General features: G+C 60.2%; 1 protein-coding gene across 4 annotated transcripts in view; it reads left to right on the top strand.

Annotated features, from left to right (window-relative positions):
* The first annotated feature begins 2694 nt into the window (after positions 1–2694).
* CHID1 (chitinase domain containing 1) overlaps positions 2695–17451 on the top strand; it is a 29981-nt gene continuing 15224 nt past the window's right edge. For 2 of the 4 annotated variants that reach the window (XM_058526069.1, XM_058526072.1), the window contains exons 1-8: positions 2695–2769; positions 8990–9143; positions 9731–9880; positions 10090–10222; positions 11120–11164; positions 11942–12048; positions 12471–12532; positions 16334–16426. In XM_058526069.1, the coding sequence (XP_058382052.1) occupies positions 9033–9143; positions 9731–9880; positions 10090–10222; positions 11120–11164; positions 11942–12048; positions 12471–12532; positions 16334–16426 (701 nt within the window). In that variant the 5' untranslated portion in view covers positions 2695–2769; positions 8990–9032. Of the gene's footprint in view, positions 2770–6505; positions 6563–8989; positions 9144–9730; positions 9881–10089; positions 10223–11119; positions 11165–11941; positions 12049–12470; positions 12533–16333; positions 16427–17451 lie in introns of those variants that run through there. The other 2 variants (XM_058526071.1, XM_058526073.1) reach the window with 2 other exon arrangements.

Consider the following 17451-nt stretch of genomic DNA (forward strand, 5'->3'; position numbering starts at 1 on the left):
AGGGCTTGTCTCTGCAGGCCCCCTCACTCTATGGGGCCTGTCCCCGCCCTTGCTGTCCTCCAGTGTCCACTGTACACAGTGAGAGGGGAGGCCAGACCTGGGCTTGCAGCTCAGAGCCTGGACCTTGACCTGGACACCCCGAATCCAGCTCTGACAGGGCAGGCTGATCCACAAGCAAGAGGGCCAGGAATGGGGGCTGAGGTCTGGGTTTAGGGTCTGGGCAAAGGGTTTATACTCATATTTACATTAAATTTAAATAATTAGGATTTGATCTATTGAAGTTATAAATTCAAAATCTAATTTTTTAACCCGTTAAGTTCAATTTTACAAACGCTCTTATTCCCTTTATAATCCTAGCAGATTTTAAAGGCATGTTTAAGGGGCCTTTGCATAACATTTGGTCCCATCTACAAACTCAGTTAATTAAGCATTTTCAACATTTCAAATTGAATTTATAAATTAAATATCTTTTACTTCCTTTTTAAGTACTTTAGCTTGTCTAAGTTGATGACAAAATCTAGGGTGCTTCAAGAACTCATACACTCAATAGATTAAAATTTTAAATGTGGTGAACCCCAAGTTGTCTTAAATGTTTCAGAAATATGAAATACCAAATGCGTTTAGTTTTCACTTAATACGTAAATGATAATGCTTTGGTTCTGATTCCCTTAAACCTTTCTACGCCTCATTCTAAATCTTCTTGTGGCTGAAAGATGTGTACCCACTTAAAGAAGTTAGCTTTCAATGCAGGTTCTGGGGCCCCTTGGCACCAGCTATGCCAGCTGGGAGGCTGACAACTCCACAGGGCCCAGTGGGAGCTCTGCACAGGGGGCTGGCACTGGGCTCCTTGCCCTTCCTTCCCACCTGCTCTTAGGGTCTGCAAGACTGGCCCAGAGTGCACCATGAGTGGATTTTGCAATTCTTTAGCTCCAAAAACCTCTGGACTCAATGAGATCCTAAGGTGACTAAATGCCTTTCTCACTAAGGGACCTTTGATCTTACTGAAGTCTCAGCATTCCTAGGACTGCACCACTGTCAGGGCATCCAGCGTAGCTTACTGGGGCCCTCTCCAGAGCTCTGCCTGACTTGTGGTCACTATCCCAAAGGGCAGGCCTTAGGGCTGAGCTGGCTGCCAGGAATACAGAGCTGCCCACTGACACTTGAAGTTGGTACAAGACATGCCTCAGCACACGCACAAGCCCCAGCCCCCTCTGGGAAGACTGTGGGGGTCAGCTGGCAGGAAATATGGGGAAGAGAAAGAAGGAAACATGACTAGGAAGAAAAAGAACAAAGTTCAGTTCAGGGAGAAACCTCTCAAGCAGCAGAAATGGGGAAACAGCTGTGCACTGTGTCCTGGGGCAGGCCTAGGGAGCCAGGGTGGGGTCAGACTGTGCGGTTTTCTGCAGGAAACTGCTGGGAACAGCTAGGGATGGGGAGGGGGATCTATCAGCTTGTATCAAATGTAAAATGCCTTGCGATTAAAACTGCTGGCCACGTGTGCATTTAATCCATCCCAGAGGTGCCCCGGAAGCCTCTTGCTGGGGGCTGAGATGGAGGGGTTCTGCTTGTCTCTGGGGGGTTCCAGCTTGTGAGGTCTGCAAGATGGTGCCACCGTTCCTGGAGGCGAGGACAGAGAAAGCGCTGGGTCTCGGATATGTAGCATTTTCGATGTCCAGGGGCCATCCAGAGGACCTAGAGCACGTGCCCCTGCTCCAGACAGTGTGGTGGGGACCACTGGCCCGAGGACGGTGACGGAAGCTGAGGACTGAGATGCGCTCACCCAGGGAGAGAGGGGAATGATGGCGGAGGGCTAGGCTGAGGAGCGGCCACCAGGGGATAGGAGGAAAGCCTGGACAGGTGATTCCCGCGTCCACGAGAGGAGAACATGGAAGCGGGGGGAGGTCGGTCCTGAGCAGTCTGCTCGCACGCTGGGCAGAGGCCCTGGAGCCCAAGGCGCTCCCTGGTGGTCACCCACGTGGCCGCAGCGCAGACGTCGCCCGGAGGCCTCCGAGGAGCGCGTGCGCTAGAAGGCGAGGGGACCGTCCCGGACACGCAGCGGTGCCCACGAGGGGGACCGCGGAGCTCCCCGGAACCCCAGCCCCCGCGCCGGCTCCCGAGCGAGGGCGTCAGGCTCCCAGGAGAGCCCGGCCCGCGGAGCGCCCCACCACGAGCACGCATTAGGAGCCCACCACGCAGCCAACGGCCCGGAGTGAGCCCGTGTCACAGCCTCTCGGTCCTTCCCGCCCCGGGGCCAGGCCGCGTCCCGGCTCCTCCCCTCGGACCGCCCGGGGCCCCAGCCAGTCCACCAGGACCCACCCCTCGGCCCACTCAGGCTCCTCCCCTTACCCCGCCACACCCTTCGCCACGCCCTCGCCGGCAAAGCCACGCCCCTTGACGCGGGCCACGCCCCATTCTCGACCCGCCCCCCCCGGCCCCGCCCACCCCACAGGCTGCTCCTCTCGGCCCACCTTCCCCTCGCACGCTCACCCCCAGCCCTGGCCGGTCGACCAGGACCCACCCCTCGGTTCGGCTTCGCTCTCGGCCCCGCCCACCCCATCCAGGCTCCTCCCTCGGCCCGCCGTCCGCCCCGGCTGGTCGGCCAGGCCTCGCCCCCGGCCCCCCCCCAGCGTGCCGTGCGCGGCGGCGGGGCGGAAGCTGGCGTGGCACAGCAGCTGCGCGCGGACGTCCTGGGGCGGGACTTCCGGCGGCCCTCGCGAGCGTCTTCCGGCCCCGCGCGAGGGAGGTCCGGCCGGCCTCCGGGACATGAAGGTGAGCCCCGCGGCGGCCAGCCGGGGTGGCCTGAGCGCCCCGCGTCCCGGCGCCTGCTTCTCCTCGCACCGCCTCAGTTCCCCTCCGCGAAGTGGGCGCGCGGGGGACGCGTGTGAGAGCAGGAGGCGCGGTGCAAGGGAGAGCTGGTGTGTGAGAGCGGGTGTGTGAGGGACAGTGAGTGTGAGAGGGAGAGAGGATGTGTGAGGGAGCGCTTGTGTGAGGGAGAGCGGGTCCGAGAGGGAGAGGGTGTGTGAGGGAGCAGGTCTGTGAGAGAAGGGGTGTGAGAGAGAGTGTGAGAGGAGCGGGTTGTGAGGGAGAGTGGGTATGTGAGGGAGAGCTGGTGTGAGAGAGGGGAGTGTGAGGCAGAGCCGGTGTGAGAGGGCTGTATGAGAGAAGGGGTGTGAGAGGGAACAGATGTGTGTGTGGGGGGGTGTATGAAGAAGAGTGGGTGTGTGAGGGAGAGTTGGTGCGAGACGGGTTGTGTGTGAGGGAGCAGGTGTGAGGGAGAGTGGGTGTGTGAGGGAGAGCAAGTGTGAGTGGGAGTGTGTGAGGAAGAATGGGTATGGGGGGTGTGTGTGAGGGAGAGTGGGTATGTGAGACGGGATGTGTGTGAGAGCAGGGGTGTGAGAGGGTGGGTGTGTGTGAGGGAGAGTGGGTGTGTGAGGTAGTGTGAAGGAGAGCGGGTGTGAGAGGGAGGGGGGAGTGAATGAGGAGAGGTAGAGAGCGGGTGTGAGAGAGGGTGTGTGTGAGGGAGAGCTGATGTGTGGGAGAGGGGGTGGGTATGAAGGAGAGCAGGTGTGACGGGGGGGATGTGTATAAGGGAGAGTGGGTGTGTGGGGGAGAGCCAGTGTGAGAGGGGGTGTGTGTGAGAGAGAGGTGTGAGGGAAGGTATCTGAGGGAGACCGAGTGTGAGAGATGGGGGGGTGAGGGAGAGTGGGTGTGAGGGAGAGAGCGGGGGTGTGAGGGAGAGCAAGTGTGAGAGATGGGGTGGGGAAGAGCAGGGGTGTGAGAGGGGGTGTGTGAGGGGGAGCGGGTGTGCGAGAGAGGATGTGAGGGAGAGCGAGTGTGAGAGACGAGGGGTGGGAGAGAGCAGGGGTGTGAGAGGGAGCAAGTGTGTGAGGGGGAATGGGTGTGCGAGAGAGGGTGTTGTGAGGGAGAGCGAGTGTGAGAGAGACAAGGGGTGGGGGAGAGCAGGGGTGTGAGCGGGTGTGTGGGGGGGTGTGAGGGGGCGCGGGTGTGCAAGAGGGTGTGCGTGAGGGAGAGTGAGTGTGAGAGACGGGTAGGGGAGAGCAGGGGTGTGAGAGGGAGCAGGTGTGTGAGGGGGAATGGGTGTGCAAGAGAGGGTGTTGTGAGGGAGAGCGAATGTGAGAGAGACAAGAGGTGGGGGAGAGCAGGGGTGTGAGCGGGTGTGGGGGGGGTGTGAGGGGGGCGGGTGTGCAAGAGGGTGTGTGTGAGGGAGAGTGAGTGTGAGAGACGGGTAGGGGAGAGCAGGGGTGTGAGAGGGAGCAGGTGTGTGAGGGGGGTGTGTGAGGGAGAGCGGGTGTGTGAGAGAGCAGGAGTGTGAGAGCGTGTGAAAGGATGTAGGTGTTGGGCGGCGTGTGGCGGAGAGAGCGTGAAGGGGGAGGTGGAGGGAGGGAGCTCGCAGGGACCAGTGTAGACGCGAGTGTGTGGGGATAAGAACCTGAGTGGGAGGCAGTGAGGGTGAGCAACACAACTTGGTGTGACTGAGGTGCGTGAGGCAGAGAGAGTGGTGGCCGCTCCGTTTCCAGAGACCAGGTGGCCAGGCCGGAGCGCCGGCCAAGTGACCCGGGGCTTGTTGGCGTGCACTGTGCGGCGCCCCACGGGCTGCCCTCCGGCCCGGCTTCCTCATCTGTGCATGGGAATAACAACAGTGCGGGTCCCGGGGTTGTGGAGAGAACTCCCGCTTAACACAGGGCCTGACGCGCAGCACGTGGTCAATAAATGTCACCAGGGGCTGTGGTCGTCCTGCCTCTTACGCCACCTTCACTTCCAAGAGCACACTCGCCTCTCACCGCAGGGCACAGTTGGCTCTAAAATTTGTGCTCAAAGACGAGAACTCGTGTGACTGACCATTGCACTTGCTGTGGGAACAGCAGCATTCTGTTAGTGAAAGTCGGCTCGAGGTCCAGCCAGGTGTTGGTGACAGACACTCAGGGCACATTGGTCAGCGTTTCTCAAATTGCACATCACTGAATAGTGAGACCAATTTGATGGGTAAAAACCGGTTTCTTAGAAATGAAATAGAAAAGAAATTGTCAGAGTGCATCACAGCAGGGTTACCTCTGATAGCTGCTTTCACTCTGCACACACGTATGACACGTACGTACACACATGTGACACGCACGCGTGTACTGAGCTATGACAAACTATTTCTTATTGTCAGTCTCTCTAGAAGACATTAGGAAGTGACTGCTGTGACTTGCCGTCCCTTGGTCAACACACTGCTGAAACAGTCCCGGGAGCTTGGAGCCCTTGACGTAGTGGGGCTCTTGTCATTAGGGAGTTACAGAGCAGGTCTGAGACCCCGCCTCCGGATGCTCTCTGGTTTGCATTTGTCATGAACCTTCTGAGTGACCACAAGTGCGAACGGATCACTACACACCACATTCCCTGTGCAGGGGCCGCTCTGCCCAAAGGAGGTCGTTGGTGTTTGGGGAAGAAACACGTTTTGATGTAAGAACAGGATGTGTGAGCCCAGAAGTCTGTTCTGAAGAGCATGATGGGAGAATTTGCCCTCAGGCCTGGGGGCAGGGTGGCAGGGTGGACAGTGGGGAGCCATGGGAGGTCCCCAGACAAGGGCCTTCCTGCAGCTTGAACACCCCACGCATCATGCAGCTTACACACCGGGTCGCCACCACCAAGTGTCAGGGAGACAGTCTGGAAAGTTCCATGGCTGGTCAGAGAGCAGCCCGTGTCCAAGTGCTTCTCACTGAGGCTAATGCGTCTCATCCTAGGGCTGGCCCACCGGGCACAGGTGGTCAGCGGCAGCGCCAGCCCAGGCTTGCACTCCGTCTGGTTCTTCCATGGCTCCCTCCATCCGGCACAGAAGCCAGCAGAGCCCATCTTCCTTCCTCCAGATCAGCTCCCTCTCCACCCTTTCCTCTTTCTTTCCCTGTGGTGTGAGGTCACAGGTCAAGGGTCAGGCAGGTCAGGTTGCAGGCAGGGGTGTCCGGGTGGGTGGGTGGGTGGGTGGTGGCCCTGCCGCCTGGGTGCAGGACAGCAGGTGGCGCGGCAGGCCGTGGACAGAAGGTAGAAGGGGGGGACGGCCCCGTGGCTTAACGGTTAAGTGCGCGCGCTCCGCTGCTGGCGGCCCGGGTTCAGATCCCGGCCACGCACCGACACACTGCTTCTCCGGCCATGCTGAGGCCGCGTCCCACATACAGCAACTAGAAGGATGTGCAACTATGACATACAACTATCTACTGGGGCTTTGGGGAAAAAAGATAAATAAATGAATAAAAATTAAAAAAAAAAAAAGAGTAGAAGGGGTGTTGGGGCGCACCCCTGGGTTACTGCTGGGATGCTCCTGGAGGACCAGCCTCCTGCTTGGTTTCTTATCCCTTTCCATCCTGAGTGACCTGGACCTCTGCCCCAGAGCAGAGGAAGGGCCAGCAACCATAGAGGGAGTCTGAGGAGACTGGGATTAAAGACAGGGTGCCCAGCAGAATGGGGCCTCCCCGTGCTCCCTGTGGCTTCTGCCAGCAGGTGCAGTTGTCCCCCCATGTGCATTGCCTCTGCAGCCCCTCGTGCCAGCCCTTCGTTCTGGAAGCACGTACGTTCATGTGTCTTTCTGGCCTCATGGTGGCCAGGCTGCTCAGAGTGGGCCCTCACAGCTTGGCAGCTGCAGTCTCAGGCTGGCCAGGCAAGTTCTAGGTGATTCTGGGCCACCTGCCCCTGCCTCAGCCGAAGCCCCCTCCTCCAGAGCCCTTCCTAGCCCCAGGGCTATGGTGGAGGGAACCGAAGTTTCATGGCTGTGGTGACTAGATGGTGGGGCTGGGGCTGCTCTCCTTGATGATTCTGATGCTGGAAAATGTCCCCCGAGGAGAGAGGCTGGTGGGGAGTGGAGGGGGCAGAGGGTGGAGATCTGGGTGTGGGTCTTCATATCCCTCCCCCACAGCCCCTTGGAGTTGCCCTTGCCAGCGGCTCTGCACAGGTGTGTCCCTTCTGTCCTCCTCAGAAGCCCGAGGGCCAGGTCAGGTCCGGCCAGATCAGGTCATTTGTGCCTCCCTGCCTCATGGGGAGGGAGCTGCAGGGCTGCTCACTCCAGGGCCCTGGTCTTCCGCCGTCCCACGCAGGTGTGCTGTGGGTCTGTCAGGTGCCACAACGTGGGCACTCACTGCCCTACGCAGCCCGGGCCCCCTGGTCTGCACCAGGAATACCCATCTTGCCCAGGGAAGTGACAGCCCAAAGTGGGGCAGCCTATGCCACTCTGCAAAGGGAAGCAGGTCAAGAGGAGAGTTTCGAGGGAGTGAAAACAGGCTCCTGGCCCAGAGGTCATTGGGGTGGAGAGGGTGGACGGGCAGGTACCATGAAGGGCCTGGCTCTGCCAGCTCCTGACAGGGCACGCCCTGCCTGGCCGGGCCTCTGACGTCCCCAGGGGAATGCACACCCACCTGCTGGACAGGGGACTGGGTTGGCCTCCAGTCCTCAGGGCCCTGCAGGGTCTCCTCTGGCTCCACTGCCAAGCAGGCCCTCAGCTGGTCTGGAGGCAGCACGCTGCCTGGGCCGCGAGACTGTTGACCGATGTGCCCTTCACACCTGCGCATCTTAAGGCGTGGTCAGGGACGACAGCCAGACTGGGCCTGCTTGTTTCTCAGCTGCCCTGAGAGTGAAAGACCAGGAAGCATAATCGCCAGGACGGGAGGTCCAGGACCTAAAAATGAACTGTACAACTAAAAAGTATAGTACTGGAAAGCCAGAAGATACAGAGAAAGCGAACAGTGGACAGGACGACTGGCAGCCCAGGCAGCAGCTCGCGTACTGCCAGCGTCCCCCTCTCGTACTTTCTTCTGTGAGTGTACACATGTAGGCGTTTTTAAAGACAGATGGGATCATGCTAGGTATGTATATTTTGTGATGTTTGCAGCAACCAGGACGTCACGAGCATCGCGTGTCTGTCCGTATTCCATCGTGTGGAAGTGCAGGTTATTCTGTGTAAACAGCACTGCGATGAACATCCTCGCATGTTTTCTTTGTAGGTAGGAAGTCTCCCAAAGCGGAATTTCTGGAAGGAAAACACGTGTTGGAAGTATAGGGGTATTCATGACCAGATTTTCATCCAAAAAGGTTTTCCCAACTTGAATTCCCAGGAACAGCCCAGGAGAGTTGCCACTGGCCCCAGTCCTCATGATAGTGTCCTTCTCCTTAGTCCTCACAAATGCTGGGCAGAAGGGCTGTGTGATTTCAGCGTCCGTTCCTTTGATTGCTAGTGAAGCCGAGGTGCCGTTTTGGGGGCTCTGGTATCTCTGTGTGTTATGGGGTATCTCTGTATTACGAGGTATCTCTCTGTATTACATCTCTTCACGTCCACTCCTTATTTTTGTAGTGGGGTATTTTTTATTGGAGTGTTTTTTATTTTCAATTTCTAAGAGTTCATTGCATGATATGGAGAGATAATGAATAGAAATTCATTGTCTAAAATGTTCTAAGTATTTTTTTTCTGGTTTATTATTTCTTTATATTTGCTCTTGTGTTTCCTAAATGAAAGCTCCACATTTTTATCTAGTAAACTCTATTGGCGTTTTCTTTCGTAATCTCTACCGTTGCTGATATAGTTGGAAAAGCCTTCCCAACCCTTAGTTTACACCAACAGGTACTCATGTTTTCTGCTAGTCCTTTCTGTGGCTCTGTTATTTTGCAATTAAGTTCTCCAGTGGCCATGATTTATTTGGGTTTGAGAGGGAAGCGGGGAGCCAACGTTTTCCTAGATGGTCGGCTGTCAGGGTGGCACTGAGGCAGCAGGGGAAGGCTCTCTGGCTGGTGGCAAGGAAGCCACTTTCTGGGTGTCTGAGAGAAAACGGGCCCAGCAGTGCTGGAAGCTGGACGCTGGCCATTGGGGCTGGCCCAGCACAAGGCTCTGTCCTGGGGCCAGTGCCCAGCCCAGTGCCACAAGGACCCAGGCCCTATTAGGACGAGTGCTCTACTCGGCAGAGGGGACACCCCACGCTGCTGATGGTCTCCACGTGCTCTATCTCTGCAGCCCCCTGGAACCTGAGGCTGGACCCTGCTGTGACCTGCCCACCATGAGGGCGCTCCTCAGTGCGCTCTGGCTTGCTCTGGCCTGCAGCTCTGTTCACACTACCCTGTCAAAGTCAGATGCCAAAAAGGCTGCTTCCAAGACGCTGCTGGAGAAGGTAGGAGTGGTCTGGGGACTGGCTGACCATTGTGCCTTCTTCCTGCCTGCTGGCGCTGGATGCCTAGGCCTGGGATGCAGCCTGGGAGCCGGGAGGCTGAGGCCTTGGCCTCCTCTAGTGGCTGGCCCTGTACCGCCCTGGGGCTCTGGCTGGATGGTCTCGCAGGGAGCAGCTTCTGGCGCTGGGGCCTGAGGATGCACCTGCCCCCAGTGGGCCTGTCTTTGTGATGACGTCTAGATTTCGGTCCTTACCCCGCCTTCTGCTCCTTTCCACACCTGCGCTGTCCTCCCACCTCATTGTGTTCTGTAATATCCATGGCAGTTGAGCCAATCAGACGAGAGCCGTGCTGTGTTTGCACCATCTCTTTGTGCTGCTTTTCTGAGATGGCCTAGGGAGGCAGAGTGAGTCTTCGGGGACTGTCAGCTCCTCAGGGGTGGGCCTCTCCCTGCAGTCTCCTGGTCAGCAGCACCATGTTGATCCAGACAGTCCCTGGCTGAACAGAGAGGACCGCTGCTGTTCCTCAGGGTTCTGTGTTCTGCCTGAGGACGTGGACACTGATGGCGTTCTTCCCGTTGCTTTTATTTCAGACTCAGTTTTCAGATAAGCCTGTCCAAGATCGGGGCCTGGTGGTGACGGACCTCAGAGCCGAGGATGTGGTTCTCGAGCATCGCAGCTACTGCTCAGCGAAGGCCCGGGAGAGGCACTTTACTGGGGACGTCCTGGGCTACGTCACTCCAGTAAGCTGGGCCCTGGGGTGGACAGGGAGGTCCCAAGGGCAAGGTGGTCGCTGGGGTCTGTGTTCTCACCTCCCTGGGCCCCACTGTGGAGGTGCAGCAGGAGAGATGCCTCCCAGAGAAGCAGCGAGAATCACTCTGGGGGTCCTCTGGGGGTTTGCTCCGTGTGGTGCAGCTGCAAGTGGGCTCACCTGTTCTCCATCCTCTGCTAGTGGAACAGCCACGGCTACGACATCGCCAAGGTCTTCGGGGGCAAGTTTACGCAGATCTCACCCGTGTGGTTGCAGCTGAAGAGGCGTGGCCGTGAGATGTTCGAGGTCACAGGCCTCCATGACGTGGACCAAGGTTCTTACCTTGCTGCTCGTCTGAGCTCATCCCAAGGGCCCAGAAGGGTGTGAGCGCATGTCTGTGTGCATATGAGTGTGTGTCAGTGACTGTGTGAATGTGTATGTCTGAGTGTGAGGATGAGAGTGTATCTGTGTGTGTGAGAATGTGGGTATATTTGTGAATATGAATGTGTGTGTGAGAATGTCTTGAGTGTGAGCATGAACACATGCGAGTGTCTGAGTGTGTCTGGGTATGTTTCTGAGTGTCTATGTGATTGTGTCTCTGTGTGTGTCTGAGTGTACATGTATGAGAATGTGAGTGTGTCAGTGTGATAACTGCCTGATGTTGGCCTACACCCCCGACCCCCTTGACCGTTTACACATGTGCCCAGAAGGAGGTGTCCAGGGAAGGGGGCTCTGGGAGGGAACCATGGCCTAGACACCCTGACAGCCACGTTCTGTGGGCACACACCCAAGTTTACACAGCTGTCCCCCTTTTGGGTTGGAGAGGGGATGTGTTAGCTAGTTGTGGAGTTCTGAGACCCAGAGCAATTCCCCAGTGCCAGGAGGGCAGTGTGTCAGAGGACTGAGCAGCTCTGGGGCCTGGCCCTCCAGGTACCCCTCAGCTCCGAGAAAGAGTCCCAGGCCCCTTGGAGTGTGGCCCCAAATGTGGCCGCTTGTGTCCCCCCTGGCCAGGGGGTCTGAGCCACCCTGGCTGCTCTGCAGGAGAAGGAGGGGTGAGGTCAGGAAGAAGGGGATGAGGTCAGGAGGAGGAGGGCAGGGGACCTGTGGGTTCTCTCCTCCAGCCTCCCTTTTGCACGCCCATTGCACGGCCCCTGCATTTTCCTCTTTGGAGGTGGGCTGGGTCTTCACATGAGCGACACCCCTCATTGACTGTCCTCTCCATGTCCCACAGGGTGGATGCGGGCAGTCCGGAAGCAGTCCAAGGGCCTCCGCATAGGTGAGTCCAGTGGGCCTGGGCAGTCAGGGCAGCCAGCCCTTAGGCCACATGCCACAGGGTGGAGGTACTAGCTGGCGTGACCTCCCTGTGTGTGGATGAGTGGCCCCCGTGGTCGTCTTCTGTGCCTGGTAATGCAGGCTGTACTGCCCAGCACATCAGTCACTGCCCTGACCACTTAGAAACAAGGCTGGCCCCGCCCCGGCATTCACAGCCCTTGGTCTACCTGGGGTCCTGTGGCCCACCCACCTGGGCTCAGCCCACCAAGGCCAGTGCCTCCTTCGCCTGTGGACTTGCCCTCCCATTTCTTCTTCATTCACTCAGAGAGCTTTTATTGGGGCCCTGTCCTGGAGCTCACAGCTGGTGAGGGAGGGACACCGTCCCAAAGTGCAGGGGGACCAGCAAGGTCTGGGGAGTGGGGTGAGAGAGGTTTGGGAGCAGGTGACAGCTGAGCAGGAGGAGCCATGGGGACAGGGGCCGGGAGGGGACCTGTGGTTGGAGGCGATGAGGTAGAGGGTGGTCTAGCAGGAGCCAGGCAGCAAGGAGCTGGCGGAGCTGGGGTCGGGGTGCTCATGGGCACTCAGACCCAGTGTGTGCAGGGATAAAGGAGTCAGCATCTTCGTCCTTCCCCAACATCCCTGGTACCCATCCCTCTCGAGGCCGTGTGGTGTTGGGACAGCCATGCTGGGTGCTCGGCTGTGTGGTCACTCTGCTCTGGAGGCCAAGGGCCAGGGCCGAGTGCAGGAGGGTCACGGTCTCTGCGTGGGTCTGTCCCCCCAGTGCCTCGGCTCCTATTTGAGGACTGGACTCATGAGGACTTCCGGAACGTCTTGGACAGTGAGGACGAGATAGAAGAACTCAGCAAGACCATGGTTCAGATTGCCAGGGTGAGGCCTGGTGCTCTGTGAGGCCCGACACAGGCTGCGTCAGGCTTCCTCTTGACTCCGGGGTTCCCAGGGCTGGGGGAACTTCCTTGGGTAATGCCCAGCTTCCCTCTCCCCTGTTGGGAGGGTACCCACCCCAGTTGGCCAGTGCTGGGCTGCAGGAGTTGGGGAGCCTTCAGGCCCCCAGAGTTTGGAGTGAGGGGAGGCACATGAGTGGACAGGACACACGAGAGCCCTGGCATCTCTACTCCTGGCTCCTGTGGGGACCACCACACTGCCCCCTGTAGAGAGTGGCTTCTGGGCCTGCAGCATGGCCTTTGGGCCGGGACCTCACTGGATAGGTGGAGGTGGCCAGCTTCGTGTCTGCCTTCCCATCCATCCCTCCTGGGTTGTCAGACCCTCCTCCCTGCTCCCGTTCCTTTCAGAGCCAGCATTTTGACGGCTTTGTGGTGGAGGTCTGGAGCCAGCTGCTGAGCCAGAAACACGTGTGAGTGGTCTCTGGGTGGCTCTCGGGCGGGGCTGCTCTGTGCTCTTCCTACCACGGGTGTCCTGGAGGAGGCTGGAGGAAGGACGGGGTGAGGGATGCCCTATTTGGGAAGAGGGCCTTCTTCCCACCGTCTGCACCTGGGGGCAGGGATGGCACCCTGAGAGTGTTGGGGAGTGGCTCTGAGAATCCCGGGCACAGCTGGGGCAGGCATCCGGCTCTGACCGTGCTGCTTTGCAACCCTGACACCTGCGTGGGTGGCGAAGGCAGCATGAGGAGCGTCGCCCAGGACAACCTGGTGGGAGAACTGTGGTCCAGGCGGTGACAGCGGAGTCGGGCTTGGACAAGAGCAGGAACTCCTTTGCTGAGCACAATAGAGCCTTCCTGGGGACAGTGAGAAGGGGCTAATGGATTGCGCCCAGGGGCCCTCGGAGCGGACAGCCACAAAGTCCTCTGGGAAGAGAATTGGCCACCCAGGCCCACAGGCTCTGTGCCAGCCCTGGGGGATTGCTGCATGGCCCCCTCGCAGCATCACCCACCCTGCCTGTGAGGCTGCAGGCCGCCCCACCTTGGTCAGAGTGACTTGGTAAGGCAGGAGGGGTGGAGAGTCACCTGCAGCAGCCACTGCCCCTGCCTGTCAGGGACGTGGGGTTCAGCCCCACAAAAGATGGAGGAGGGACTGAGTTCATCTCCCCAGGGCGTCCTGAACGCAGGCACGGCAGAGCGGTGATGCAGCCCACACGGCGGGCGCCAGGGACACCAGGAGCCTGCAGTCAGCTGCAGCCGTTTCTGGAACTGGCCAGCCCTCCCTTTCTGCGTGAAGGAATCCCAGCTCAGGGCCAGGCCTGAGCCCCGCTTCTCCATGCCTGCCTGCCCCAAGAGGGAGCACTTGGCTGGGGCTCTCCTGGGGCATTCCCCCTCAGAGCCAGCGCCGTCCCACCTTCCACCCTCCTGCAGCTGTAGGCCAGTTTCTCCCGACGTGGAGGTGGTGTCACCACACAGATCTGCCTCCAAATGCAGGCAGAAGGTACATTGTCACGGGGGGCCGTGCAAAAGGGGAACAGGACTCCCACCTAAGGCCCAGAGGAAGGTGTGCCTGGAGCCAGGCATGTCCTGGGGCTCTCTGCCCTGGCTGGGGGTGGGGAGACCGCCATCAGCCCTGGGGGATGAGGGAAGGGTGGGGGGGCAGGCCTGCCTGGACAGCTGCAGCTCCCACCCTACCTGGGCCCAGGCCCCCAGCCGTGGGTTCCTGCTTCCCCGTGCTCAGACACCCACCCCAAAAGGTGCCTCTGAAAGGCTCCCCCTCCTTGCGCTTCTGCCCTGGGAGGCCTCTGGGGCCGGGTTCGAGACGAGAGCTAAGTTGAGTGTGAGATGGTCCTCGTGTCTGTCAGGAGCTAGCACAGCACCTGGCTCTCTCTCGGCCGAAAGACACTCCCCCCCCACCCGAAGGCTCTGCCTTGGTCCTTCGTGGGTGGCCGCAGCCCTGCCGAGGTGACCTTCTGGCACCTTCTGAGGAGGGGGAGCCTGAGACAGATCCCACTGCAGCTTCTTGTGAGACAGCTTCGTTCTCTCTGGGCTCAGGGAGGGAGGGCAGGGGGCAGGAAGTTGCCTGAGCCGCAGCAAGGATGCAGCCGGGCGAGGAGGGGGCCAGAATGTCCAGGATCCTGAGGAGCAGGGCACAGACTGGCCGGCCTGGCGGATGGCTTCAGGCATACTGCTGCCCGGAAGCCACCTCCCAGGACAGACCTGGCCGTGGTGAGGCATGACTGGGACATTTAACAAGGCTGCTACTCCTGCCCCCACCCGTCACCCCCATTAGGCTTCTGACTAGATGTCTGAGGGCCCTGTTTCCTTCCAGAAGCACCAGGTCAGCTTGGAAAGGCCATTGTTGGCAAATGCTAAGGGGCAGGTGGCTGTTAGCTATGGGACTCGCGCCCGTGGTGCATGCAGCGTGAAGGGGGGGTCAATGGCACGGTGTCTCTGTGACGCCCTGGGCTCCAGGTCCTCCCAGCCCTCCCTCCCACAAAAGTCCTCCGGAGAGGAGCAGGCGGCTTGAGCAGTTGGAGTGGGCGGGGATGTGGCCTGTCTCTGATGGGAGGCCCCGTCACCTCTGTTCACACCCAGCATGCGGCAGTCCTGCTTCCTGGGCACACTGGTGACCTTGGGGTGGCCCCTGCGACTCAGTCCCAGCAGACACCCAGCTGGGTGGGTGCTGCCCCAGGGGCACGAGAACACCCCTCCTTTCTCACGAAGACACAGTCCCCAGGGCAGTCCCAAGAGCCGGGAAGGTGAGCGACAGTGACAGGTACTGATGGTGGCAGATGGTGTGACGGTTCCTGGCAGAGCTGATGCCAGCCTAGAGAGGGAGGCTGGCCTCCTCAAGCCTTTGTGCTCCCTGGAGGGCATGCTTGACCGCCTCCAGCGAGAGCCACCTCCTTGTCGGGGAGTCACAGCGGTACCCGATCTCTCCCACTGGGCTTGTTTCCCGTCAGGAGGCTCTGAGAAGCCGCCATGGTCCAGCGGTTGGCTTGCACCAGAACCCATCCCGCCACGGTCCAGTGATCTGCTCACACCAGACCCCATCCCAGCCTCCTCAAGAGAACTGGGGCTGGGGACCGAGCAACTGGCCCCGCCCTGCCCTCACCTGTGCTCTGCAGATGCAAGCTGGAGCTGAGCAGGGCCTGGAGGCCGGCTCCCCACACTGTTCCTACTGTTCGCTGTTCCTGGTGTGAGTCCTGGGCACCCCAGACCCTCTGACCTGCACTGCGCGGGGCCAGTGGACTCGCTGCCCGCTCTCCAGATGCGGGCGGCTCCTGAGGGGCTGCGGGGAAGGACTAAGGGCCAGTCTGAGCCAGGGCCTCCCACACACAGTGACGGTGGGGCCAGGCCAGTGTGGACACAGCGTGAGGCTGTCCGGAAACCTGAGCGCACAGCAGCACCGCTGTCTGCGGGGCTGAGGCTCGTCAGCACCAGCCACTTGGCATTCCACGTGCTGCCTGTGGTATGAGCGGGCTGGAGGCGTCATGACAGGTGCTCCATCCCGCTGGCTGGCTCTGAGACGCTGCCACCTCCTGCACCATTCTGGGCCAGAGGAGGCTGTGACGCCACCTCCCTCTCTGCCCGCCCCCCAGTGGCTCACTGCCCTCTAAGACACTCCTCTCCCATCTCCGAGCACGAGTGGAGGGGCATGCCTGGTGCCCCTTCTGTGTGTCCCAGAACTGAGGGTGTTAGCCCCCCTGAACCCTTGCCTGAGGCCGAGGCAGACAGAGCTCGGTGCCCAGGTGTCCACCAGGCTGGGGGTTGCTGCATATGGGGGCTGGGCAGTCAAGGCCAGTGCCTGAGGGTGCTAGGTTAGGGCCCTCCTCAGCTCAAGGCGCTAGGCGGTGGAGCTGCCCGCCGTTCTGATCCTAAGGCACCTACTGGGGTGCTCCGAGGCCCTCAGTGTGTCCTGTGGGGTTTCACAGCCTGGGCTGACCCAGCCATCAGCAGGTCAGCACGCTGGGCCCACGTGGGTCCTTCCTCACCCCCTCACCAGGCTGTATGGGGTCATTAGAGGTGATGGGTGCTGCACAGACACCCCTCTGCTCTCGAGGGGACCCTGAGCGTGAGGAAGGATGGGCCAGCTGGTTCTGGGTAGGCCCAGTTGGGGGGAGGGCGACTCTCACGTGATCTGCCGGGCTGTCCCAGTGCTCGAGCATCTGCGCTGTTCGGGGCCACACTGGAGGCCGAGTCTCCAGGGCAGAAGGTGCCCTGTAGGGCCGAGCTGCTCCTGACCACCCTGACGCTCTTCTCTGTTGTATGCAGGGGCCTCATCCACATGCTCACCCACGTGGCGGAGGCGCTGCACCAGGCCCGGCTGCTCGCCATCCTGGTCATCCCGCCGGCCGTCACCCCTGGGTAAGTACCGCGCTAACTCAGGGCGGGGGAGGCCCTCCATGGTCAACACCCAGCCCCATCTGGGCAGACGCTGCGGCCGCGGCACCCACTGCGGCCGCGGCACCCACAGGCATGGGCAGTGGGGCTCTGGGACCCGCCTCAGCACGTCCTCGTGTGTTGGCGGAAGGCGGCCACATCCCTCCCCCCAAACGTTTGAAGACATGTTGAAAGTCTCTGCATTTGAGGGACAGAGTCTTTTAGACTAGCTTCCACTCGCCCTCAGGAAGGGCGGATCTGGCATTTCAGCTGGCACCCTCTCTGCCCAGGAATCTTCACCCTGAGCTACTGGTACCTGGGCCAGAAGTGGACGACGGTGTGAGCTGGGGCCGCCCGCGCATCACCCTGTAGTGACCAAGGCAGGAAGCTCCCTCTGCATGGTAGCTGAGGGGACACCTGCAGGGAGGGGACTGTGGCCAGTGTATCCAGGACTGAGGGTGGGGGTCCCAGGCACTGCTGATGCGCCCTGAGCCCGGCTAGGCCAGTCCCTCCCTGCCACCTGGGCCTGCCCATGTGCATTTGCGGGACATAGGCATGGGCTGTGCCTTGGTGGCTCGGGAACCAGCAGTTTCTCCAGAGGCTCTGGCTGACGGTGCCCCGGAGCTTGTCTTGTTGGTGTTTCTCCTGCTCCCCGCACTTGCTGACAGCACCCCCGACAGACAGCCCGATCGGCGCCTCCTCCCGGCTGCAACAGCAGCAGCGGGATGGAATTATGCTGGTCCTTCACCTCGGAAAGGCGGAGCGCTAACCACAGGGAACAATAGCCCCAGGAGGGGTCTGCGTGCAGGCACGTGGGGAGCGGTGCCTTTTCTCTGCTGGCCCTGTGACTGTGCTGTCCTTGAGCCCTGCGCCCAGGGTCACAGCCACGCCCCGGAGAGTGCTGCCGCCATCGCCATCAGTGGCGCTCTTGGAGCTTTTGCTCAGTTCACCCACAGATGGAGACACCAGAGCCTGTGAGCTGGTTTAATTAGAGCCCCAGGCCGTCTTTG

This window comes from Diceros bicornis, chromosome 31, assembly GCF_020826845.1.
Source record: "Diceros bicornis minor isolate mBicDic1 chromosome 31, mDicBic1.mat.cur, whole genome shotgun sequence".
NCBI classification, from domain to species: Eukaryota; Metazoa; Chordata; class Mammalia; order Perissodactyla; family Rhinocerotidae; genus Diceros; species Diceros bicornis.